Here is a 25,651-nt window from a genome sequence, read left to right as displayed (position 1 = left end):
TCTACTCATGCTTCTTGCCTTGATCAACCTCACCTCTTATCAGTACGATCCTCAAAGGGTTGTTTCTCTTAGGCTCTTACCACATGGAGATCCACATAGGGGCTGTTTCCAAGATCCACCTAGGAGCTGTTTCCAAGGGAAGTCCTTTCCTCAATCTAGGAACCTCCAAGAGGGATCCACATAGGGCTGTTCCTCTTAGGCTCTAACCACATGGAGATCCACATAGGGCTGTTTCCAAGGGAAGTTCCTACCAATCATCCTCAACCATTACCTCATTCATTATTGCTACTTCTATAATCATTCCTCAATTACTCTTAAACAATCAAACATCAACCAATAATCATCAATCAATCATAACATGTATCAATGCATGAATCAATGCATGAGCATACAATCACTATCATAATTACATATCACATCTCATAAACCATTTCTCCTCAACGGAGTATGGTGGAACACTCAATGGGATCAACCACAAGGTCCAAAGGTTTACCTTGCTCTTTGAGCTTTCCTCAATTGCACACAACCCCAAGGGTTGGTCACTCCACTTGGTCCTCTTGCCTCAATCCTATCAACACAAGGAATACAATCAAACAATGCTAACAATGCAAGGAAATCCATAGTTCCAAGCCTAGATTTCTCCAAACATCAAAGCATACTAAAATAACACTATAAACTCATTTCTACCGATTAAATGTCATTCCTAGCATTTTTCACAACATACTCTAAGCCTCATTCTTCCTTGAACATAGCCAATCTACTCAACATTTCATAAAAACCCTAAAACACTATTCATTAACCCTAAACTCATGCAAATCTCCAAGAATCATGTGAAAGAGAGTGGAAACTTACCACCAATGATCACACAATAGAGGAATGAGTGTTCCTCAAGCTTCCATGGAGGTAGAAACCCCCAAAACCCCAAAATCTCACAAAGGGCCGAATTTTTGAGGGGCAATATCCCTCTCCACAATGCTCCCCACTCAAAACTAAGCTTGGATTATGAAAGAGAGAAGATTTAGAGTGGTTTAGGCTTTTGAACGGATGGATTTGGTTGAGGATTGCTCCACCTAGGGTTCTCCCTCTCCTTTCCTCTTCCTTTTCCCCTCTTCTCCTTCTTCTCTTCTTTTCCTCTCTTCTGCACGACGGGTTGGGGAGGGACAATTGGGTTTCTTTTGTTGCATTGGTCACTTAACTTATGTTAAGTGACTTTAAGCGGGTATTGGTTCGTCTATCTATTCAACTCCATTAATTACCAAACTTTACCCAAAAGTCTGGAATATTATTCTAGGAATATTACTATTTTATTTTTATATTTTGGGTACTTTCGCCTGTACCCATTTATACCCCTTAATTTTCACTGAGTACACTTTTTAACTCCAAGTGACTCAGATTCATTTAATTAAGCCTTATACTTAATTTTACTCACTAAAATATGCTTAATTATTTAATTAAAATTAATCAATTAAATGCTTAAGTTTGGGGTATTATATTCACCCCACCTTTTTAACGATTTTGTCCTCAAAATCGACAAAACCACTCATTCAATCATCTATGGATTTATCGGAGAACTCTTCTTGTGTTCCCGAAGTTACCCTATTAATCAGTTCCTCTTTTCCTCATCATCTTATCATAAGATGAAATGTTTCATTCATGATTCAATCTATGTTTTATAATTAGGTGATACTAATATGTTCAAGCACTTTTATCTTTCATTTTCCTCAAGGGTCATACCTATTCACTTGATATTTAACCCTGACCTTCTGCGGTCCTACTAATAACCTCATACATAAAATCTCATCTGATGGAACTTCCAAGAGAGATCCGCTATGGGCTGTTTCTCTTAGGTATCTGACCACAAGGAGGTCCCGAAGGCTAACTCCAAGGGAAGTTCCCCTCAATCCAGACCTTTAACGAGAATTCTCTATCTCATAGGATACTATCCTCATGGAGGTAATACTACCACTACATCCATGGAAAGGTCATTGCATACAACTTACGATCTTTTAGCAATCCATAGATAGTCTAGTCTTTAATTACTAGACATAACGAATCACACAATCATAATTGAGTTCACAGTCTAAGCATGTGTGGCTCCAACCTCAATAAACTATGCATGTCATATTAATCTACATGCGTCATACCTCCCGTCAAGCGTGGGAACCTCTCTAGCTGGGGTTGGGTCGAAGTGCTAACATTTGCCGCTGCTGAAGGGTCATAGACCACTTGCACATGAGCAACTCGTCCCACGATCTGGGGACAATCCCTCGCATAGTGACCAGGTCTAGCACACTTGAAACATACGTTTTGACCCATCAAACAAACGCCCTTGTGATGCCTCCCACAGTTGTCACACTGGGGCACAAGAGGTCTTTCATTGTCCCAACTCTGTTGACTCCCGCTTCTCTTAAACTTTTCCTCAGATTGTTTAGCTTGTAATCTTTCTTTAATACTCCTGTCATCCATCTTCTTACCCTTTTCTGAAGTAGAGCCAGTTGCTCCACTAGCACCAGATGCTTGTGCCTCGGAAGACTTCTTACTTTTCAGCACACCATAAACTTCTTCCACCTTCCGGCATTGGTTCACGAATCTACTAAACTCTCGGATGTCACAATTTGACATCTTTCGAGACATCTTCTCATTTAGACCCCATTGAAATTTAGAGGTCATCTCGGCCGGAATGGGTAAGGCTCTCCCATAGTTAGCATATTTCACCAATTCATTGAACTTGGCGAAATATTGGTCAATTGTCATCGACCCTTGCTTGAGATCGTTATACTCATTCTGTTTCTGTTCCCTAGCCTCCCTAGGAAAATAGTTATCCAAGAACAATGTCTCGAACAACCGCCAGGTGATTTCCCGGCCTTCAGCTTCTAATGGCTGCACGGTATTGGTCCACCAATCTTCCGCTTCCTCTTCCAGCATATAAACAGAGTAGATTAACTTCATTGCGTCAGGGCATCTCATCACCCTGAATATCTTCTCCATAGCTTGGAGCCATTTCGCAGCCGCCATTGGCTCATAACCTCCCTTAAAAGAGGGAGGTTTGTGTTTTCGGAAAGCCATCAATCTTCTTTCTTCAGCTTCATGCTCGTCAACACGCTCAACACGTGGTTGACGGACCTCAGTGTGATGGCTATGACTATCAGAATGGTGGCTAGCCTCACCTTCATTGTTACCTGCTACACCCTCTTCCTGTGAAGGAGGTGGAGAAGGCGTAGCAGTGTGAGGAGGAGGAGTGGGTTGCCAGTTCACGGGCCTAGGACCCCTCAACGTCCTCAACTCGGTCATCATCGCGGCCATAGCAGTCCGCGAGTCTTCATTTGTCTTTAACAAATTTTCATTGGCTTGCCTGCTAGCAGCCAACTCTCTCTGAACGGCTGCAAGAGCTTCAGCCACGGGATCAGGCGGTACGCCCGTTGCCCCACGGCCACTTCTGGGCCTCACAAGAGCAGCCAAAACAGGTTCTGGCTGAGCATTGGTGTTTGATGGTCCGGGGTTGTTTCGGTTCCTCGTCATGTCACTACACATGTTACACAAAGAAGTGAGTTGATCAGGCCCACACTTAGTGATCACAAATGCAATAATCATCAAGAGTACTAAAACAACTATAAAGCATCAAACACTAAGCATACTCAACAATAGCTAACAGTTATTCCCTACGAAACTGCTCTGATACCATAAAATGTAACACCCCATTCTAGAACCGGTTTGTTAACATCGCATTATGATATTAAGCGCAGTTACAATCACATGGGTTCAATTAAAATCCGGATAAATTTTTCATTTTAAAACATGCCGAATTTATAATACCCAATTTCGTGATCATAACCGTATTACCTTGCGGAATCAGATAAACCAAGCTTAACATCATGTTCTTATTCCATTTTTAAAACATTAATTTACTTCTTATTTATTTCCCAACTTCTACTATATTGTAGATCTCTTCGTTAGCTACGCGTGGTTTCAAACCGCTCCTCATTTGGAGCTCTGTAGCTCAAGTTATGACAATTTTACTAACTCAGGTGTATGCTGAAAAACTACGCGGGTAGGCGCTTAAGCGCTCTCCAGGGAGCTTAAGCGCCCACAGACAGAAGGAATTTACATTTTTTTAGCCACCAAGGGCGCTTAAGCTCGCTCCAGGGCGCTTAAGCGCGCTACCTGGGCGCTTAAGCCCCCATTTTGGGCGCTAAAGCCCCAGGCGGCAGAAAGCTTTTGGTCTTCACAGGTGCATCAGGGCGCTTAAGCCCCCTCCTGGGCGCTTAAGCCCCCTGAGCAGGCTTAAGCCTCCATTTGCAGGCTTAAGCCCCCTCTTCTGGGCAATTTCCTATACTCATATTTTTCATGTATCTTTCTTGGGGAATCAATCCTACACATTTTACAACCTATTTAACAAGCTTGTGATATCCCTATATCATTGCTTAACTCTCATCCTCTCATCATTGATTTAACGGAAATTGGGCAGCATAACCTTTGTTTTCTCAACGTTTCCCAACTTAGCACAAGGTACCTAATTGACTTTCCAGCTCAACATATCCAATACATAAAAATACATTCATGCATTTAACTTACAGTAATCATCATACACAAATATCTTCATTACTTACAATATTACATCATGTCTTAATTACAAATCTCATATACATGCCAAAGGACTTAGCTACAAAATGAACATGATCAAAGCAAGTAACCATGTATCAGATACCCATTACTACTACAATGATCATGCACTAAGTCCTCCAAAATACATCATATGACATCAAAATATGCATATAGCAATGCTAAATGGCATGCAACTCAACATGTCCAGCTATCAGGTACAGTCTACTCATGCTTCTTGCCTCGATCAACCTCACCTCTATCAGTACCTGAAATGATGCCCCACAACACGGGGTGAGATATACGAATATATCACAGTAAACCAGAGGTCCTTGGAGATCACTCCACCCTAAGGTTCACTTTGATGTACACATAATCATAATAGCTTAACACATTCTTATCAGCAAGCATCACATGGACTTCCAAGAGAGATCCACTAAGGGCTGTTTCTCTTAGGCTCTTACCACATGGAGATCCACATAGGGCTGTTTCCAAGGGAAGTCCTTTCCTCAATCTATTCAAAGAGAGATCCTCAAAGGGCTGTTTCTCTTAGGCTCTTACCACATGGAGATCCACCTAGGGCTGTTTCCAAGGGAAGTCTTTTCCTCAATCTAGGAACCTCCAAGAGGGATCCACATAGGGCTGTTCCTCTTAGGCTCTAACCACATGGAGATCCACATAGGGCTGTTTCCAAGGGAAGTTCCTACCAATCATCCTCAACCATTACCTCATTCATTATTACTACTTCTATAATCATTCCTCAATTACTCTTAAACAATCAAACATCAACCAATAATCATCAATCAATCATAACATGTATCAATGCATGAATCAATGCATGAGCATACAATCACTATCATAATTACATATCACATCTCATAAACCATTTCTCCTCAACGGAGTATGGTGGAACACTCAATGGGATCAACCACAAGGTCCAAAGGTTTACCTTGCTCTTTGAGCTTTCCTCAATTGCACACAACCCCAAGGGTTGGTCACTCCACTTGGTCCTCTTGCCTCAATCCTATCAACACAAGGAATACAATCAAACAATGCTAACAATGCAAGGAAATCCATAGTTCCAAGCCTAGATTTCTCCAAACATCAAAGCATACTAAAATAACACTATAAACTCATTTCTACCGATTAAATGTCATTCCTAGCATTTTTCACAACATACTCTAAGCCTCATTCTTCCTTGAACATAGCCAATCTACTCAACATTTCATAAAAACCCTAAAACACTATTCATTAACCCTAAACTCATGCAAATCTCCAAGAATCATGTGAAAGAGAGTGGAAACTTACCACCAATGATCACACAATAGAGGAATGAGTGTTCCTCAAGCTTCCATGGAGGTAGAAACCCCCAAAACCCCAAAATCTCACAAAGGGCCGAATTTTTGAGGGGCAATATCCCTCTCCACAATGCTCCCCACTCAAAACTAAGCTTGGATTATGAAAGAGGAGAAGATTTAGAGTGGTTTAGGCTTTTGAACGGATGGATTTGGTTGAGGATTGCTCCACCTAGGGTTCTCCCTCTCCTTTCCTCTTCCTTTTCCCCTCTTCTCCTTCTTCTCTTCTTTTCCTCTCTTCTGCACGACGGGTTGGGGAGGGACAATTGGGTTTCTTTTGTTGCATTGGTCACTTAACTTATGTTAAGTGACTTTAAGCGGGTATTTGTTCGTCTATCTATTCAACTCCATTAATTACCAAACTTTACCCAAAAGTCTGGAATATTATTCTAGGAATATTACTATTTTATTTTTATATTTTGGGTACTTTCGCCTGTACCCATTTATACCCCTTAATTTTCACTGAGTACACTTTTTAACTCCAAGTGACTCAGATTCATTTAATTAAGCCTTATACTTAATTTTACTCACTAAAATATGCTTAATTATTTAATTAAAATTAATCAATTAAATGCTTAAGTTTGGGGTATTATATCCCCTACCTCATATATATCATCATCATCAACTTCGTTAGCAAACACCTGCTTATCTCTAGTTGTTACAATGATTCTACTACCAGTTCCAAACCAATCATGATCTCCAACTAAAACTTCTAGTTGATTTGGATCATTTACATCATCAAGAACAATAAGAACCTTCATACGACCAAGCCTCCTTATAACATAATGGGGCAATTCATTCGCTGTGTTAATTTTCACACCTTCTCCTAAAAGTGTAGAAAATAGTTTTTCTTGTAAAGAAATGGTTTCGCCTGCTGTAACATCCCCGTCTCGAGCCGGTTCAATTAATATACATATGATATAAACAGATACAGCGGAAGACTTATCTTACGGAAATACGGGCTAACTTTTTCTTTTTCTTCTTAACTTCATATAAAGCATAACCAAAAATCGGACAGATAAACCTCTGTAAATCGGACAACTGGGGATTTTCCAATCCCACTCCCAAGAGTTCCTGATAGACAGTTTCAAGAATATTCATATTCAGAAGTACCAGTCATGCAATATAATCAGATACCCATCCATGGGCGCATGCAGAAATTGGCTCCGTGCCACTAATCTAACAGCATTCAGTCCAATACAGAAACATAACTGAATACTACATAGTCATATCAACATGCCTGAATACAAAAGGTACATGCATCAACTGAATGACATGTACAAGACATATACAGGCCATATACAAAATACAGGATCTAACATAATGATCCATCACTACGGAAATACGAAATACATAGGTACACTCAAAAAAGATTAGTAGCCTACAGCTACTCAAAATACTGATCCGTCAAACGTCTCAGCCCCGTGTCGTGTCCCTGCCTAACGAAGGCTCACCGGAAGTATGTGCACCTGAAAATGTTGCCCCAACGAGGGGTAAGATTTCAAATCTCAGTAAGCTCCAGGTTTATAGAGAATTCTCCATACCCCTGGCTCACTCCTGCATGAAAGTCAGATACAGAGTATACCAGTACAACATATAACAGATATCATAACAGAATAGAACATATAACCATATCATAACAGAGGTGTGCGCTGTAATTCCCAAGGGATGACCCCAAGCGGAATTCAACGCACGTGTTCCCAAGGGATGACCCCAAGCGGAACCAGAGTATCTCAGAGGTGTACATTGTCAATCTCAGGAAAACCCCAAGAAGACATCAGTGTACCAGAAGTCAATATAGAACTCATATCATACCCAGTCATATCATATCGTCTCATATCAAATCATATCATATCATATCAAATCATATCATATCATATCAAATCATATCATCAATTCACTCTATATGAATGCACCTATACAGGGTATCAACAACAGTCATATAGTCCAACCACAGTTCACTAACCATGGTGGAGCACTCAAGTAGGAAAAGACTCCTTAAACATAGAGCTTACCTCTTGAAGCTTTACCAATACCTTCACTTGTTGCGCAAATATTTATATTGCTTCAAAAGAATTCCGTTCCTTCTCAATCCCTAGGCACACCTAGAGAATAATTTCCAATGCATCAATAAAATGATATTATGCCATGATTATTTCATAAGCACACATTTTATTGTTTACTTTCCTTTCTTTATATTTTTGCCAATACTATGCCAATACACAAGTCTAGCACAAATTATTTGATTAAGATTATAATTAATAAGATGTTATTAGTTATGTTAAATATGTTTAATAAGACTCAAAAATAATTATTAAATATAAATAAGAATATGAATAATTTACGAAGCAAGTTTAGATTTATTTGATAATTAGGCCTAAATATGATTTAGGTTGAATATTAATTAGTACATGAAAACTAGTAGACTCTAGTATCTTTAAATTAATTAATTGATGCTTGGATTAATATGTATAATTAAAGAATTATAGTTTTTATGTTAATAAATAATATTGGTAAAATTGAATACTTGGTTACCAAGTTTAACCAAATTAATTCATAGACTTGTTGCTTACAATTCCAAGTTGCTATACGCTGCTAAGGATTCTTTGTCACATTTTTCTTGTTTTGTTTAGTGTTGCAAGTAATTAGGAAGAATTATTTCCAAAAAAAAAAAAAAAAGTAATTAGGAAGAAAAGAAAATAACCATTCAATGCTTTGACTAAGTCTTGAAGAAAGGAGCCAATAAGAACTAAAATAACAAGAAAATGGATAAACTTGTTGGACACACCTTTCCTTTATGCGTTGATGTGATAACATTAGGAGAAAAAAATATATTGAGAAAAGTTTGACTTGGTTTAATTAACAAAAGGAACCAATGAGATCAAAGCAAAGTTAAAAGCATGCCATAACTTTTTTAAAAAAAAGAATCATTCTTGTACGTGTAGTAGAAAGTAGAAACAAGAGGATTATATCTTCACATTAGTTGCTCACGCAAGAAGCAAAAGAAAAATAGAAATCAAAAGTTAAAAGTAATTTCCTTTATAAAGAACCAATAAGAAAAAGGGTAGTTAAAACATATATAACTTAAAAGTGACTAAAGCCTAGTGGGCTTTTAATATGCGAAACTTCTCCCTGCTTCTGAAAGAAAGGAACGCTGCACTAAGTTCTTGGCAAGAGTTCGAATAACACAAAGGAGGAAGGGCACACTCAAAGGTAAGGTTCTAGTGATAATTTTAACTCAGAGACTTCATGAAACTTGTAGGTTTTTATGTAAGGATTTCATTTCTACCATTATTTGTTTGTAAAGAAGCTTGAAAAACCTTCTTTGTTCTTCATACAGCAGCACCCTATTTTTTTTTTAAAAAGAAGGATTTTTATTTTTATTTTTACATGGTTTGAAGTTTAAGAGTTGTTCTTTGTGAATAGGTAAGTTAGCCTTAGTAATTTATACTTATTTGATGTGTTAGATTAGAAATTACAAGTGAATTTATATGATTGTTTGGGGGCTGTTTCGATGTTACGTATTTATAAAAATGATGAAGAGTTTATGAATCATGGTTGATAATTGGTTGTTTGAAGTCTATGTAAGTTGGAAACAAAAATATAGGGAATATATATAAGCCAAGAAAATGCAGATTTTTGTATGATCAATGGTGCAATCTAAGTGTTTGATAAATTGTCAAAAAGAAACTTTGAATTGTAAGTGAGTATTTGATATTGTTTTGATTGAAGTAAGTGGAAAACTTTAGAAGGAAAGTGTGAAATCCTTGAAGGATAAGTGAAATAATACATGTTGATTTATGTGTTTATATGATTAAAATATATTGTGAGATAGTTTAAATTTGTGATCACATTCTTAGTTGAGAAATTTTCAAGAAGTGTGTATAATGAAGACAACACTATTCTTTTAATTTGATTAAGTGGTTGTACAAAGCAGTAAATGATACTTATGTTTTAATAATTAAATTAGTAAAGTTAAGATTAGATCAATTTGTGAACTTTAACTTGGTTGCTAAATTCCAAGTTATAATTTAAGTTATTTGTTGAATAGGTCTCTTTATGGTTATGTGAAAATTAAGAGTTTGATAAGGTGTAGGCTAAAATTAAGAGAATCTACACATGAAAAGGCTAAAAAGAAAGATATGGAATTTTGATTGTATAAGGAAGTCTTGGTTGTGTCATTATGTATTGGTGCTAAGTATGTGATTAAATGAAATTATAAATTATATGTAAATTGTGGATGATTAGTAAGTGTAAGTTAAAAGGAAATTATTTGAATGTTATATATGTAATTATGAGGTTTTAGAATTTTGTTACGATTATTTATGATTTTTCGTTAAATATTATAAGTTGATATGAATAGAAATTATTAAGAAAATGTATGAAAATTCATGATATTAAAAGGGATATAAGTCGATTTATAAAAGATATAAGTATGGATCTTGGAATTATATTAATAATGTTTATGAGTATCTCATATCTCATTGGTGGCACTAATAGCGCTGTCAAACAGTGGGTTGGCATTGCTAGAGCCAAGTTTGCGCCGTAAGACAATGGGAAATCCATTTTCTAGTGCTATGAGCGTCGGGCGAGTGCTGTCAGCGCGGGCCCCATGAAACTCAGCACTATTTTCTTCAAAAATTCATAACTTGAGCTACGGTGTTTTAAATTGAGCGCGGTTTGAATCCACGAGTAGTTAACGAAGAGATATATAATATAGTGGGAGATGAGTAGCATAAAGGAGCTATAGAATTCCTGGAGTAATTAAAAAGTGAAGATGTTCGGCGCTTTGTGGGAGTGATGTATGACATGGTTAAATAAACCTTAGGTGTCCCGCGTATTGTTTAAGTTATAATTACAACTTTTAGAATTGTTTTAATTACAGAATTGATTTTAAACAGAAACATTTATTAACGCAAAAGGAAAAAGTTTTCCGTATATTAATTAAATTATTGTGATTATAATTGCGCTTAATGTCATATGTAATGTTAACAGATCGGTTCTAGAATTGAGTGTGACAAAACGTATTTTCATATTTTAAGACAAAAATACTCTTATACAATATAATAACAGATGGGTAATTTTGTCATTTCAATTAGAATTCCCATCAATATTTTACGATAAACTAAATATAGTATCACCATATTTCTGTAAATTTTTATTTCCATTAAAAAAATATCTCCTCTACTACATGCCCCGTACAATCACGCAAATTCCATTTGATTAATGAAATTTCGATATGACAGTGTGCTTATTGGGCTTACCCCAAACCCTTTTAAGGCAATCCGCAATGATGTTATTTCTGAGTCTACTGTAACCTTGATTTTAAACCTTGTCTGTGTCCTGGCCTTGCTATTTAGGTAGCTAGAACAGTGCTCGTCGTACAACACACACACATGATCAGAGTCAGCAAAGACGATAGTTTGCGTAGCCATGTACATATGGACACTGCCCATGTTACCCTCACCCTCACCATCAGTGATAATGATGTTAAATTTCAATGAGCTAATTACTTGTTTCTCTCCGATGATGAAGCCGAAAATGAAGCCTAACGGAGGGGAGGTTGGAGAAGAAGAGAGATCAATAATTACATAATCAGTTGTCGTCTTATACTCCAACCAATCTGGAACTCTGCATCCTGGATACACATACGCGTACTTTGCTTGACGATAGTAATTTTGAATATGACGGTGTTCTCCCATGGATAAATTTGTATGTGCCAAATTCATCACGTTAATTTGCGCATTTAACTCAATAGCCATGAGAGAATGTTCAACTAAGTTCAAGCAATTCCAGAACTGAACCCTTCTCCTATTTTCATTGAATTGTTCAGTGGCAGTTGAAGGGAACAATGCAGTCTCCAATGATCTGCAATATTTGGCAAGTAGAGTTTGAAGGGAGGGGGGAAGTTCGGGTAGAGTCTTAAGCTTCTGACAACCATCTACGTTTAGATGGTGCAGTCTTGTAAGATTTTTGATTGATGAAGGAAAGCTCTCAATTTCACAACATGCAAGGTCTAGGATTTCAAGCTTGCTTTGATGTCCAAAAGATGCGGGCAATGCATCCACACAGGTGAATCTTAAATTCAGTTCGATCATATTCGCTGATGTTACTGAGAATTCCCTGAGTTTATGGCAGGTTTCAAGGTTCAGACATTTGAGAGAGTTTAAACGGGTATCGCTTGTAAGTCTGACAAGGGAACTGCAGCAATGTACATCCAATTCCTCAAGCTTGTGGAGAGAGAATATGTGAACGCTAGTCAACTTTTCACACCAAGAGATATCAAGTACTTCAAGGTTAGTGGCTATTGAAAAGTCTGGCAGCTCCTTCAATAATCTCGACCGAGAGAGGTTAACTTCTTTCAAATTCACCAAATTCTGTAACAAAATAGAACAAAGACATCACAAATGAGCATAAGTTGTTAATTTAGTATTCCTTGAACTTAGAGAAAATTATAACAGATGAACACATATATTTACCTGTACTCCATCCCAAAGTTTTTCCACACTACTGTATGATAAGTCCAACATAACAAGTTTTTCCGCAGAAAATTTCACTGGCAAGGATTTCAGAGGGTAACTCTTCCAACGAAGATATCTTAGTTCAGTTGGCAAAGATGCAAGCTCTTGAGGAAGAAGATATAAGCATTCCAGATCATATGCGCATTCAAAATCCATAAATTGTAGTTTGCTCATCTTAGCAAATACGTGAGGGCTCAACATGAGCTCACTGCCTTGTGAAAAGAACGCCCTTATGCTTCTAATGGCCATAGACCCCTGCCAAAAAGTAGAAAAAAAAATTTAAACACAATTAAAAGCCTCATTTCCTGCAAAAGATTCAAATCTTATAAAAAATATTTTATATTTAATTTAGGCTTTTACCTTGTCATATTTTAATCCTTCAAAAACATCATTAGGATCCCCCAAATGACTGCAGCTTCCATAATCTTCATTAGATCTGTGCCAAACAATTTCCCAAGCCATTTCTTGTATAATATCATGCACTGAGACGACATTATATTTAGAAATAATTATAAGAGCTTTGTCTTTGAGCCTTTCTAACCCAGCAACCACTGCATTATCACTTGCATGATCTTTCAATAAAAGTTTTATGCAGACCACTTTCAAATTCAATCCACTAAAGAAACATGCAAGATCTAAAAATATCCTTTTATCTTTGCGATCTAGATCATCATAGCTTAGCTTCATTACATCATAAACTGTCTTATCTGGTATTCTTTTAATGTTGTCTATCTGACTTTCCCACACTTCCTTATCTTTTCCACAAAGAAGATGACCCAAAACTTTAAGAACTAACGGCATCCCTTTGGCATATTTGACCACCCTCTTTGATAGCTCATAATACTCCATATCAAGATGATTTTGTTTGAAGGCATGAAAATTGAAAAGCTCAAGTGCTTCGTCAAACTCCAATGCTCCTACCTCGTATATGTCATCATCATCAACTTTGTAAGCCACAAGCACTTGCATATTTCTAGTTGTTACAATGATTCTACTACCTAGTCCAAACCGATCATGACCTCCAACCAAAATTTTTAGGTGATCTACATAATTGACATCATCTAGAACAATGAGAACCTTTATACGACCAAGCCTCGTCATCACGGAACCGGGCAATTCATTTGCTGTGTTAATTTTCACATCTTGAGCTAATATTGTAGAAAAGAGTTTCTCTTTTAAGGAATTGACACTGCCTCTTGTTAATTCTTCTCTCACGTTTGCCAAAAAACAACAACCATCATATTCAGAACTTAGTTTGTTAAAAATTTCTTGTGCAATGGTTGTCTTGCCAATACCGCCCATACCCCAAATTCCAATAACACGCACATCTTTTGACTCCTGACGTAACAATGATTCTAAATGTACAATTGATTTGCCAATTCCAACAAGTTCTTTTGACTGAATTGGCTGCTTATTTAACCTCATCGTTAATTGATGATTGATGGTTTTGATGATTTCATCAAGTAGCTGGACTTCATCCCTATACAATTCAGAGAGAAAGAGAAAACGTATGAAATTTAATTAAATTTCTGTAACTTCACCTTTTTTGTTGTTGTTGTGTGTGTGTGGTGGGGGGGGGACAGACCTTGTTGGATGATTTTAGAAATCTTGAAATATATGAATCAATTACACTTATAATTCGGAAATTTAAATATGCTTTATTATATTACTTGGGTCTAATTTAAGAATGACATATGTTTTCACCAAAAATAAAAATAAAAAATGACATATTTCATTCTTTAAGATAGAACAAAATTAAAAATTAAATCAGTCTCAATAGAACGCTCTAATTTAATGTATATATAAGGTTAAGTAAAAAAAATAAAAGCATGAAATATAATTGAGAACATAATAAAGGTAAAGAATAGTACCTTGCAATTCTTGAAATCGATCAAATATTTTTTTTTTTCATTTTTATATTATTATTAATTAATAAATGGTCTTTTTTTTCTTTTTTCTTTTTCATTCTTGAAATTCTCAGTGGTGCTAAGTTAACCAAGGTTTGGGTATAGGATGGGCTATAATTTAGAATCAAATTTAGGGTTTGTTTTCATTTAAACAAATATTAAGGTAATGTTATGTGACATTGACTAATATTTGTGGAAATAATAACTAGTAAACATAAATTCTAGTGAAAACAATTTTTAAGCTACAACCTGTTACTAATATGCATAGATCTATATAACAAATAAACAACAAAAAAAATATTTAACATTTGTTGGTAGAAAATAAAAAAGCTTACCGGAAATCTGATGACTTAATTCCAGATAAATTTGCAGATTTGTTCAAAGCATCCCTCCATGTTTGCACCCTTGTCATATTATACTTTTTTTCATGTTCAGCTAGCGCTTCTCCATAACTCTTCTTTTGATGTCGTACATTTGTGGGATCTATATTGTAGAAAATAGGTATTACAGTCTGTCCATATTTGTCTCTGCACTCAACTATTTTCTCAAGTTCTTCCAAACACCAATGTGAAGAAGCATAGTCTTCTGAGAATATGATCAATGAAATTAATGATGTTTCGATTGCTTCAAAAAATGACGGTGATATTTCATCTCCTCTTTCAAGTTTATAATCTACAAAGGCATATATTTGCTTTCGACGAAAAGCATCAATCAAATGGCTGAGAAAATCATGACGAATGTCCGGGCCCCTGAAGCTAACAAAAACATCATATTTTTTTTGAGGAGCTTTGCCTGACTTTTTCTTTGCCGTTACACTCTTCAATTTTGGAAATAAAAAAGAGACAAATAAATACAACATATTAAGAAATAAATAAAGGACAAAGAAATACAATATATTCAATTTTTGAAATAACCCAGAGACAAAGAATATGCTTGTTGTATTGAAACAAGTGCACTCTAGATCTTTCTTTGCCTCTTAAACACTTGAATATCAAAACAAGTGCACTCTAGATCTTTCTTTGCCTCTTAAGAAAGAGAGAAAACAAATGAAAACATCAAGGTTGATTGACCATTTTATCCTTCTTTTAAAATTAATTTATGGGAAAAGTGTGTATCATTTTGAAGGACACAAAATTGTGTCATTTTAAGTGAGAGAAAAAGATAAATCATGAGAAAAAGAATGAATGAGAAAATTTTTAAAGGTGTGGATTCTACTTTTTTGTGAGAGTGAAAGAATATAAGGTGTGTCATTTAAAATGGCACACCTTTTTCCCTTTATTTATTAAGTTGTTCATTTTCTTAAACTATAAGTCAATTTGCCCCTCTATTTAAATTATATACGGACCTGCCCTTATTTACCAAATGTTGATTAAATACTACCAAAAAAATGATGTTCAGCCGCGTTTGAAAACGTGGCTGCAGATTATGGAATTGCTCTCCAGCCAAATGCACCACACTCAAGCTGAAAAAATACAATTCGATCTTACTCTCATTTCAGTCCTTTGTACACCCCAAACCATCATATTGGATAGAAATGAAGACTAAAAAATAAGGTGCGTACAGATTCAATGTTCTCTAGACAACAGAAAATGCTTACTTTATTACTATTATTCACTGGACTCCCAGCATAAGAAGGGGGTGGTCGGTAAAAATTATCTTGAGGTTCATCCATTGACTCCGCATTTCCCATAATTACAGGCCTGCTTTCAACTACATCAAAACAAATGAAAAGATCAGAAGAACTTGAAAGAATAGAACTTTAATTATAACAATTAGTTCAAAACAGTGGTTAGCCAAAAGGAGGGGAAGTAGGAGGATATCATATGATAATACCAACTACTTCTGTATTAGCAAGCTTTCAAATGAAGCCTTTATCTTGATCCAATCTGTTAATCAGGATCAATAATCAATATAGTATTTATAAAGAAGTACGCAAGCAATATCTCTACTTGATCTTTTTCCGTCTCATTCTTCGTTTCTTTGTTTTCCACATTATCTTTGCCCAAAAATGAATAAATGATGGCGATTGTTGTAAAGTAAATACTGACCTCAAACCTGTTACCGAATCGATGCTTTGCTGATTAGAGATCAGATTCAAATCTTGCTCATATAAGTTGGAGCAGCATCAAGGTGCATGGACTAGCAGTAAACTTTTATTCAAGTCCTACAAAAATATTCAATTTTTGAAACAACCAAGAGAGACAAATAATATGCTAGTTGGATTGGAACAAGAGCACTCTGTATCTTTCTTTAAACCCTTGAATATCAAAGGGAGCCACAAGTTAACTGGAAAGAAGAAGAAAGAGAGAAAACAAATGAAAAGATCAAAGAACTTGAAAAATAGAACTTTTTAACAAGATCAAATTAGTGGTTAACCAAAAGGAGAGGAAGGAGGGGGATATCATATGACAATACCAGCTACTTCTGGATTTGCATGCTTTCAAATTAAGCCTTAATGTAGATCCAATCTGCCAATCATAATAAATAATCTTTAGTCTGTAAAAACAAGTAAGCAATAAATTTCTCTGCTTGATCTTTTACTATTTCATTTCTTTTCTTTGTTTCCCACCTTTTCTTTGGCCAAAAAAGAATAAATGATGCAGATCAATGTGAAAGCAATTACTAACCTCGAATGTTTCACCGAATTAGGTATCGGATTCAAATCTTGCTCATATATGTTGGAGCAACAACCATCTTGATAAGCAGTTTTATAGATAGAAGATGCAATTTCATTGACCGTATAACAAAATTTAAGCAAGAAACAATTGCATTGAAAGTTGACTTTTCAGTTACAACCCGGAAGCAATTGCATACTTACACTCTCCCTGACAGCATTGGATTTGTATATAGATTTATATTAAGCAAATAAAAAAGTCACCTCTATATGAATATAAATTAATTAAAGCGGTGCATAATGAAGGGAAAAGTTAACACGCCAAACGCTGTCCGGGTTGGAATCATTTGTATATGAACAAATTGACAACATGCCGTCTTTAATAGAACAATTCAATTCGATGTTAGGTAAGACAGTTCATAAAGAATTACAATCATTGTATCAAAAAAAAAAAATATATATTCATCAGTTAACGTTGTCGTAGTAAATTAAGAAACTTCTCCGTACTTGCATTTAGCTGGCCTTTAATTTCCTCTTTTCTTTTTGCGGGTTCCTGAACAATTGTTTAAATTTTGTCTTTGACCAATTATATTAGTAGGGATGTTTTGCGAGTTGGATTGAATTATTTTTTGGGGAAAAACTAAACTGATTCGATCTATTTCACTTTTCCCTTCTTATAATAATATCGTATTGGTTTGATTCAAAATTTTAATTTAATCTAATTCAATTCAATTTAAATCAGTTTGGATTTTGATCGTTTTTTTGTTAATTTTTTCAATATATTAATTCATCAAAATATAAGAGTCTAAGTTTATCAATCCACCCTTATATAATAAACTCGCCTTCAAAGTGATTTAATGGCTTATTATCATCTCTCTTTTTTCTTAAGATGACTTAATTACTTCATCATTAAAAAAACGCATTCCTTTTTCTTTATATTTTTTAAATTCAAGTTAATTATTTTAGATTATTTTTAAACAGTATGGACATTTTTTTTATGACTTCTAGACAATTTATATTAATGTTCGTACATTTTGAACTTCTTTCTAATACAGTCAATTTTAGTTTGACCTTATAATAATGTTCGTACATAACCGTAGAAAGATAAGTGATCACACTAGCAGGTTTTATCTCTTATCTATAAAGTTTACCTGTGGGTAGTAGAATTCTCGATCTTGGGTAACTCTTCGTATTAGGATTAGCATCCTTGATTGATGTTTTCCTTTACTTGTATTAGTTTTCGCTTTGTGTTGCCCTTCATTGGGACTTCTAGAATAAGGGCCCCTTATATGGGTCCATAATAGTTGCCCCCAGCCTGGTAGTCTGAGTGTCCGGGCTTACTGGGTGCATATTATGTTGTATATGCAACCATGGAACAAGCTTTAGGATCTCGGATTGTATTTTGCGCTATAGCTTGGGCTGGCCGGGTATCCGTGTTTTCATTGCCTGCTATCGGCTGCACTGTGACATCAAATTTTTCATTTGAGATTGGCCAATAATGCTGCTACATCGGCCCTGTTGATTTCATCGTCGAGTGTTGGTTCTGAGAAATAATGTAAGAACCCGCACCGTTAATTAAGGAACTTAATTAATTAAATATTAGAATTAGGAAATAATTCAATAATTGACCCTAATAATTATTATGAGGCTTTAATAATTATAGTAAGTGAGTAATAACGTTGAAAGTCGTTTTTCTGACGAAAAACGCAGATACCGGTTCTGCTAGTCGGTATAAAATGCGTACCGAAAAAGTATCCCGGAAAATTATAATAAGGATCCTATTTATAATCTCGCTTCTTTCTTCCAAAAATACCCTTCGCGCAGCACAGTATTATTTTCCCACAACCCGGCGCCAGTTGGCGCCGGTTTGGCGCCACTCCGCGCCACGCCTCTGTCCGAATAGAAAAGTCGGAAAAGCTTCTTCGTAACTTGGCGCCATCCTTCTACTTTTTGGGCGCCAGTTGGCGCCATCCTTTCTATGTTCTTGGGCACCACTTTGCGCCACAAATTGCTATGAATTGGCGCCATTTTGCGCTATGAATTGGTTGCTTTTGGCGCCATTTGGCGCCACTCCCCTGTGCTTTTATTCTTCAAGAAACCGGCGCCGGTTGGCGCCATAGTGGCGCCAGTTGGCGCCACTTGCAAAGTACCGCTGTGAAGTTCGCAAACTGGCGCGGGTGTGCGCCAGTGTGCCGCCGGTCCGCGCTCTGGAATTTGTAGTGTGCTGCACCCGTGTGGAATTGCGTTAACGGAATTTTTATAATTTTCACTTCTTTTTCCTGTAAAAACACAACCAATAGGTGAGAAATATTATTGAAAAGAAAGAATGAATATAATTAGCAAATATGTATTTAAGTTGTTCTTTTATTACTCAATTCTTATCAATTTCAACACAGAAAACCACACTTGCCAGAGGCACATCAAGGACTTGTAAAACGAGTTTCAAGTTAAAATAATGAGAACTGGTGCCAGAAACTGATACTGGCTATGAAAAGCGCGTACCGGAAAGGTGCTGCGAAAAATATAAGAAAAATATGATATTTCTTGTAAAATTGAGTAGGTTAAGAATCCTGAGTTTGAGATTAAAATGCTAAGCGTAGCTATTAATGTTAATACTGTGTTTTATTTTAAGTGAACCTATTTAAGCTAAAAGGCACAAAACCCTAGGCCATAATTTGGCTGCTACGTGAGTGTCTTGAGGGCTGATTATCTTCATGTTAGTATATGGATGTCCTAGAGACAATCTTTTAATTAGATTAAGACATATGTGGACCTTTGTATTGTCGCAAATAAATAAAAGCACTATTTATCCTGTTTCATATTTTGTCTCAATATTACTGTTAATATTTTATATGAGTAACTGGATAAACCCCTTGGAATAAAATAGGTATCTCTTGAGTATCTGTGATGAGATCACGATCATGAGGATTCAAGGATACTGGATATTTATTCATAATTTTATGTTCCTAGTCTAGAGACACTGAGAATGGGGATCAGTGATCTCGGGTAAGACTAGCACGACTTATCTACTTGTATTCAGATGCAAGGTAAAGACCTCATGAGCTACAGATATAGAGATGTCTTAGCTAAAGTCGTGGGTGGATCTATAAGGGTATAACTCGCACTGAACAGACCCACAAAAGAGACTCTATGAGGAAATCTCACAGAGAGTATCATTAGAGTAATCTCTTTATATTTGGGTATGTCTTTCCTTAGACCAAAAGTTATTACCTAGATTGTGTTCTAGAAGGCATGCTTTGACTGTATACCTCGTCTGCCTGAAACATGGAGACTCGTAGGTATACTGTTGGGCTTATCCTGAAAAAGCACAGGGCTAGGGTGATAAGCTGAAGGAATTCGTCAAATCTCTGTGAGAGATTAGGTTATCTGTAAACCGGAGAAATCGGGATGACATTTACAGGGACTCGGGAATATATGCATAGTAAAAGAGATCATGAGATGATCTGGCTTTAGAGTCAGTAAATTGAAGATTCCCTATTTCGAATAAAGCTTACCCTAAACCGCGAGGGTTGATACGCTTCCTTACCCTAGGTTTTATTGGAAGGTAAACGAGACGAAAATAAATACATATGGCAACCAAATATGTGTAATAGGATGATCAAGTCATTAATCTAACTAGCTCTGGGGCAACAAAGCATTGCTAGTGCTCTGTGTTGTCATTAAATGGGTTGTGAGCTTGTTGGGCCCGAGCCCATTTATGTCAGTGGCTATGTTGGACCTAATGGGTCACACACTAACACCTTAATGTCATGATGATATAGCATTAAAAGTATTGGGCCTAATAATGGTTGTTAGCCCAAGATGAAGTTTGGAAGCCCACCTAAGAGGGAGAGGGCGCATGGTATTGTTAATGGGCTTGGATGGTCCAAGACATTACTAATTAATTTAATTAGTTAAATTAATTATCAAATATTTAAATTTTGAAATTTGAATTTTGAAATTTGAAATTTGAAATTTGAATTTTTAATTTGAATTTTGAAATTTGAATTTTGAATTTGAAATTTGAAATTTGAAATTTGAATTTTGAATTTTGAATTTTGAATTTGAATTTGAATTTTGAATTTGAAATTTGAATTTGAATTTAGAATTTGAATTTAGAATTTAAATGCTTGAATGTTTGAATTTAATGTTTGAATTCGAATTTGAATTGGCTATGAAAATTTGTTTCATAACAAAAGGATAAGATGAGATCTTGTTGGAACAAATCCCTTGTATCAAGAGAAGATCTATGGAGATCTCCAAGGGCTGATTTGGGGCGCCATTTTGGTGGGAGATGATTGTCATCTTGTCAAACCAACAAGCTCCAATCAGATTTGGTTGTTGAGAGAATCAGTGAGCTAGTTGGTTCAAACTCGAATGCAACAGCTCAAATGTATCTGGACTTTTTTTGGGCTGAATAGGGGCGCATGAATTGGTGGTCATATGATGACCATTGGTTCAGAATTTTGACTAGATAAAGACCTAGTCTTATGAGGATTCAAAGGGGAGGTTGTTGGGATTTTTGAATTGCAACAACTCCAATTTTGTCTCACTCACTTGTGCGCCACTTTCATTATAAGTAAAGTAAAATTTTGATTTGATACACTAATTCTCTCCCTCTCTTGTGCGCCTAGTTGGTGAGTTCCTCCTTAAGGTTTTTCAAAAGAACCTAGCCAATTCTTCTATATACCATTCGCACTCTTGTGAAGTTTTCATGCTGGAGACTTCACTATTCTAAACACATATACCTATCCTCCTTCTTCACCTATTGAGCGCATAGCAAGCCTCTCTGTGATGGTCAATTGGTGGCTTTCAAGAAAGAGTTCTTGCATCTCGACGTGGGTGGTGTGGATCAACGTTAGAAGGTTTGAACCCTTCAAACCTAACACTGATCGTCTTGGAGTTTTGAACTTACAAAAAAGGTAACATCACATGCCATAAAGTATGATTCTTGATTGCATGTGTAATTTTGCATATGAAATTTTTTGTTTTTCCCTCTCACATGCTACGGCCTTCAAGGCCATTTTACTTTCACTTCAGCCATTGCTTCTTATCTTGGAGCTTGGACCCTTGTGCTTGTTTGAGGGCCAAGAACTCATCTTTTCTTTGGATTTCTTTACATTAAGACTTGTAAACACTTAGTAGTACATGGTGAGGAGGTGAGGATGCCTTGTTTCTGAGTTGAGTTCTGTTTGTGAGGATTGTTGGGGCTGTTTTTCTGAGTTTGAGTGGTTAGTCACTTGGTGGTGGCATTTTTTAGTTCCAAGTTGTGAGTTTGTGGGGAAAGACATCATCTTGTGATGTCAAATCGTGGTGATCAGAAGTCTGAGTTGTGTGACTGTGTTAGAGGCTCCAAGGAGGAGTCTTTTCTGAGTTTAAACCTCTTGGAGGTATACCTTGATCATTCTTTGTCATTTTTGGAGTTTAAAGCTTGTTTAATCTTTTAAAAAGTAAAGCTTTAACCTTTTGAGTAAAGAAAGGTGTTTTTGGGTTCATAACCTGTTGGTGGTTATCTGTTTAGGGAGTCATTGGACTCCCAATCGCTTTTGGATCCTTAAATTTGGGATTATGCAGAAGTTGGCTCGAATTTCTGCATTCTGTTGAAGAAGTATTCGAATACTTTTCGTGTAGTATTCGAATACTTGTTCATGGTAATCGAATACTCCTTGCAGGAGTATTGGGATACTTTTCTGGGAAGAAAAGTATTTGGATACCTTTGAAGAAGTATTCGAATACTGGAAAGTATTCGAATACAGTGAGGTTTAGTATTCGGATACTGTGGTATTCAGATACTGGGGGAAAAAGTATTCGGATACTTGGTAGTATTCGAATACTTAAATGAAAGTAATCGAATACTTTCTGAAGAGCTGGAGTATTCGAATACTACTCGTGGAGTATTCGAATACTTCCTACAGAAACAACATGTAATGAGTTAAAACGAGTAAGAAAGACTTAATCACTTAATGTAATCTGAGCTATGATTATTGATGATTAATTATGGTATGAACAGATTGTGATTGTGCTGTTTGTGGGCCTTGAGCTTGTGTGGACTCTTGGTTTGGATAGCTAGCTTACAAGGTAAGCTTTCGTGTCCTCGGTTTAGCCATTGTTTGTTCCACTATGTCCCATGGGGGGATGGTTATATGCATGATGTGTTTTCATGTACTGTTTTATTGAAATGCTATGGAGCTGTTAAGTGCAATTGTTGTATGATATTTATGTGGTGTTTGCCTTAAAGGGAAACCATGGGGTGGTCCTTTGGGGTGGGTACAACATGGGCTGGTACTGTGTGGGTAATAGACGTATTCCTGCACTTCTCTGATCAGTAGAATTGTTATAACACACATGACATGAATATCTGTTGCATTGCACTGATTTTGGATCTGATATTAAAATACTGCTTTTAGAACTTATATTGCACATGTAAGTGAGCTTGGGGTGGAAGATCCTTGAGGACCCCTTCTCTTACTGAGATTTCTTGTTTAGAGATCTCACCCCACGTTTGGGAAATGCTTATTTCAGGTTCAGGTAGTATGTGGATTGATGCCTCTGGCGGAAGGAGGCCAGAGCTTAGTTGATGATTATTGCTGTTATATTTATGCTGGCATGACTGGATTGGATGTTGTTTATGTTTTCTGTCATTTATGGTTATTGAGTTGAGACTTGTGTTGGGCTTTGTCGCCTTATTTGGGTGAGCATGGGAGTTGTCCATGCTACTATTTTGTTAGCACTTTTAGCTTGAGTTATTTAAACTACTAGTTGGTCCGGTCTACGTGTTGTAGTTCCGTGACTAGAGACATATATCTGTTAGTTCAATTAATGAGGTATTTCAGTTAACTGTCTTTTGCAATTTACTTACAGGCATGGTTTTATTTAAATGATTAATTAAGCAAGTTGGTAATGATAATGACATCATAAATGAAAAGAAAAATATATTCCACATTTTTAATTAAGCACAGCTTAATACGATGATATGATAACATTACCGGATATATATGGGGTGTTACAAATAACGTATTTGTCCAGCCAGCCCGGTGGTTTAGGAGTCTAGGCCGCCGAGATGAATATAATGTGATATTTATAACGGGTCTGATATCCATATTCTGAGCCAAGTTTCTCACTCTATCTTTCACTATTCGAGATGGACAAGTCTTTACTGCAACTCATCGTTGTTTACTCATAGCCGAGCTTAAACTCATTGCTTGAGGTTGGAAACCTTGCTAAGTGCTCTATCTTGGATCTCGAATCCATATGTTTCTCCTTAAAGCTATCTCAATTCCAAAATTGTGGATCGAGTTAATAGCATTATGCCTTTGCATCTTCGATATACGATTATTTCATTACACGTGCCCTACTTTAGTTGGCAAGGCATGCCTCAATATGCAAATGTCGCCTTCGCGTTGTGTGCATAATGATGACCTGCTGCAACTATCCTTTCAACTGTCATGCCCCCCTCTGAAAAGACCGTTCTATCCTTGACCTTTTGAGCTCCTACGTCGACTCTTCTTCGCGCCCCAAATGATTTATATGTTTTTTTTTCACATTTCTCTCATTTCTTCTTCAAATTGTTATTATCCTTCGCAAAGTGCGTTCATTTTTGGGTTTTTGTATTCTCAAAGTTTACGCATTTCTCGCTAATATATGCTTGCATAGCACTTTCCCATCACCATTCTTCTACAAAACTTTGCTTACTTTGCTTGAAAGTTCCCGTTGTTTGTTCTTTCTTCAGAGGTTTCAAATTCTTCTTTCATCTTCACACATGTATCCTTCCTCAAACTTTCCTCTGCTTGACTCTGTGATACTTGCTTTTTCCTTTCTAGTTATTGAAATTGTGGCATTTTCTCTTTCTTGTTTGGGTAATCTCTGTGTGGCTTAGCGTAACTTCATATTTCTAGGTAGTGCTTCCTAGGTAACTTTTACCTTTCTGGGTAGTTATTTCATACTATTCTTCTTCCCAAATATTTCATACACGAGAGTATTCAAGAGGATGAGTGGGAGAGGTTGAGGTGTCTCGACATGCCCAAGGGGGTTTGGCCGATGTGACAAGTGGAGGAGGATGACGTTGAGTTCTTGCAGAACCTTTCTGCTGGGCTGAAATATTGGTTTTGGGGGATAGATCAAACTGAAGAGGAGAAGCAAGCATTAATACTTCGAGATTATCGTGTCGAATGTGGCAAGAAGAAGCCTGGTTCTCGTCCTCCTATAAACTAGGGCAGACTCGACCGTTTGGTCGGGGTGGAAATTATGCAAGTTCTTCGCGAATAGATATTCGGCATCCTGCGAATTCGATACCTCCGATTCATCCGAGGTTAAACAAGTCAAATATCTCTAATGCTTGTGATAATCATTCGGAGGGCCCAACGGGGGAAAACGAAGGGACGTCCTCTTTGGCTCTTAATTTGAGATCTTTTGATTCATATAAAGGGACCGAGAGATTGAACCCCGTTTTACTTGCATTTATCTGAGTTCTAAGCTCGTTGAGCGCAACTTGGATTTTCTTGCTGAATCTACTTTGACCAGTTACCCCCATCAAAAAGGTCTTCCGAAGTCGGATTTGGTTACTAGAGACGCAATTCATCCTATTACAATCTTGGACGAGATATCAAACTCATTCAGTAGTAGTTCTTTTGATTCAGGTATTTGTGTCATTTTTTT

At 36.5% G+C, this 25,651-nt stretch overlaps 1 protein-coding gene across 1 annotated transcript; it reads right to left on the bottom strand.

Annotated features, from left to right (window-relative positions):
* Window positions 1-2,144: 2,144 nt before the first annotated feature.
* Window positions 2,145-25,574, bottom strand: LOC133305082 (putative disease resistance protein At4g11170; the record flags this gene model as incomplete). The annotated part of the gene is made up of 9 exons (XM_061505213.1): window positions 25,448-25,574; window positions 15,980-16,092; window positions 14,718-15,199; window positions 13,102-13,955; window positions 12,836-13,047; window positions 12,434-12,730; window positions 11,219-12,331; window positions 6,596-6,709; window positions 2,145-2,568 (listed from the first exon to the last, which is right to left on the bottom strand). Coding segments are annotated over exons 1-9 (3,736 nt in total), but the record flags the coding sequence as incomplete, so codon positions are not given.
* Window positions 25,575-25,651: the final 77 nt, after the last annotated feature.

Source organism: Gastrolobium bilobum, unplaced genomic scaffold, assembly GCF_033153095.1.
Source record: "Gastrolobium bilobum isolate Gb01-03AN ecotype WA unplaced genomic scaffold, APGP_CSIRO_Gbil_v1 utg34677, whole genome shotgun sequence".
Classification (NCBI taxonomy): domain Eukaryota; kingdom Viridiplantae; phylum Streptophyta; class Magnoliopsida; order Fabales; family Fabaceae; genus Gastrolobium; species Gastrolobium bilobum.
This window is presented reverse-complemented; position numbering and strand designations above follow the sequence as displayed.